Here is a 1,872-nt window from a genome sequence, read left to right on the forward strand (position 1 = left end):
ACAACACGGGTTGAAGAGACTTGCAAACATTCGCCGTCACGTGAAGGGGAAGATTGTTAGATGTGGACGACCTATAGGTTTACACATATTTTATTTCAAAAACAAATCCAATCTTTATAAAAATATGATAATCAATGACTGTTGGGTAAATTGATTTTTTGTATTAAATGTTGCTGGCAATTTTTTTTAAGATACTACCTTTAAACAATGAAACCACATTTATACTGTGCTTCATTTGATGTACACTTTTTGTTTTCAATTTGGCAAGCTACAAGATAAATGTCATTCACTACCTCTATCATAATCCTGTTCTGTAATCTTTTTTAAATTTCTTGCTGCAATCTAGTGAAAAGGATTGTGTTGCTTCTTTCTGGGTAAGTTAAATTAATTTTGAAACAAGAACAGAAATTGCTGGGAGAAACCCAGCAGGTCTGGCAGCATCTGTGGTGAATAAGCAGGGTTGAGGTTTTGAGTCAAGGGCCACTCGACTCTCAACATCAACTCTGCTTTCTCTTCACAGATGCTGCCAGACCTGCTGAGTTTCTCCAGCAAATTCTGTTTTTGTTTCAGATCTTCAGTATCTGCAGTTTTGTTTTAATTACAAACTGTTCGATCATTTATGCAAACTTGATATAATCAAAGAACATGAAATTGTCAATCAATACTATCTTGCCAAGTTTTCACAGAGCCAACAATATTCAATAAAATCTGTAATTCCCCCTCCTGTGTGTCGCTATTTATTTCCCTTGTTCCATTGTTGCAGACTTTTGTTCATAGAGCTCTAACAAGGAAACATAATGCCCACAAAATCAAAGGTCCATCATAACTGTTCCAACAGAGCTATTTGAAAGAGCTATTCAATTAGTTCCAGCACCTCTGCATTTTTCCCCGGAGCCCTGACAATTTTTTGCTTCTTGAAGTATTTATCCAAATCTCTCTCAAAAGTTACAAATTGATCTGCTTCCAAGATCTTACCAGGCAGTGCATTCCAGATCATAGGAACTTGCTGTGTTGAAGAATGGTCTATTTGTTTGTAGGAATTGGTCAGCATTTATTCCCCTCTCAAGGTGGGGGTGGCGAGCCATCTGCTCGAGCTGCTACATTCTGTGCAGTTGTAACATCTACAGTGCTGTTAGGGAGTTCCAGGATTTCATCCTATGATTCTTCTGTCACTCTCCTTAAACCTATCCTTTGGTTACCTGCCAATTTCTCCATATTTCATCAGCATCCTCCCAATTCTCTAAGACATGAGGGGCATGGATAGGGTGAGTAGTCAAGGTCATTTCCCAGAGTTGGGGAGTCTCAAACTCAAGAGCATAGGTTTAAGGGAAAAGGGGAAAGATTTAAAAGGGACCTAATGGGCAACTTTTTCACACAGAGGGTTATGTGTATACAGAATGAACTGCCAGAGGACGTGGCAGAGTTAGGTACAATCACAACATTTAAAAGGCGTCTGGATGGTATATGAACAGGAAGGGCTCAGAGGGATAGGGGCCAAATGCTGGCAAATGGGATTAGATTAATTTAGAATATCTGGTCAGCATAGACGAGTTGGACCAAAGGGGTCTGTTTCCATGCTATATATCGCTGTGACTGTATGATATTCATTCAGCAAATCAAAGCCATTGGGGATGGACTAGCTTCATACTCTGCACTTTCCCTGACAGCTAGAGAGATCATGATTGCCATCAATTCAAGTCAGGTACGCCGAACTGACCTCCACTCATACTCTTTTCAAAGAAGATGCATGTTAATCCTTTGATTCTACCAGCTTCAAGGTGTGGCTTAAGGGACACAGTTAGCTCTGGCAACTTTTTTTTTTAAGGCGCTAACATACAGCTAACAACATGCCCTCATTATCCTACAAGGGGT

General features: G+C 39.7%; 1 protein-coding gene across 2 annotated transcripts in view; it reads left to right on the top strand.

Annotated features, from left to right (window-relative positions):
- LOC109924640 (cholinephosphotransferase 1-like) overlaps window positions 1-719 on the top strand; it is a 21,782-nt gene extending 21,063 nt beyond the window's left edge. For both annotated transcript variants that reach the window (XM_048607456.1, XM_048607455.1), the window contains exon 10: window positions 29-719. Coding sequence is in view for 1 of the 2 variants with exons in the window: in XM_048607455.1 (XP_048463412.1) it covers window positions 29-60 (32 nt within the window). In the remaining variant the exon portion in view is untranslated. The remainder of the gene's footprint in view (window positions 1-28) is intronic.
- Window positions 720-1,872: the final 1,153 nt, after the last annotated feature.

This window comes from Rhincodon typus, chromosome 18 (genome assembly GCF_021869965.1).
Source record: "Rhincodon typus isolate 14 chromosome 18, sRhiTyp1.1, whole genome shotgun sequence".
In the NCBI taxonomy this organism is placed as follows: Eukaryota; Metazoa; Chordata; class Chondrichthyes; order Orectolobiformes; family Rhincodontidae; genus Rhincodon; species Rhincodon typus.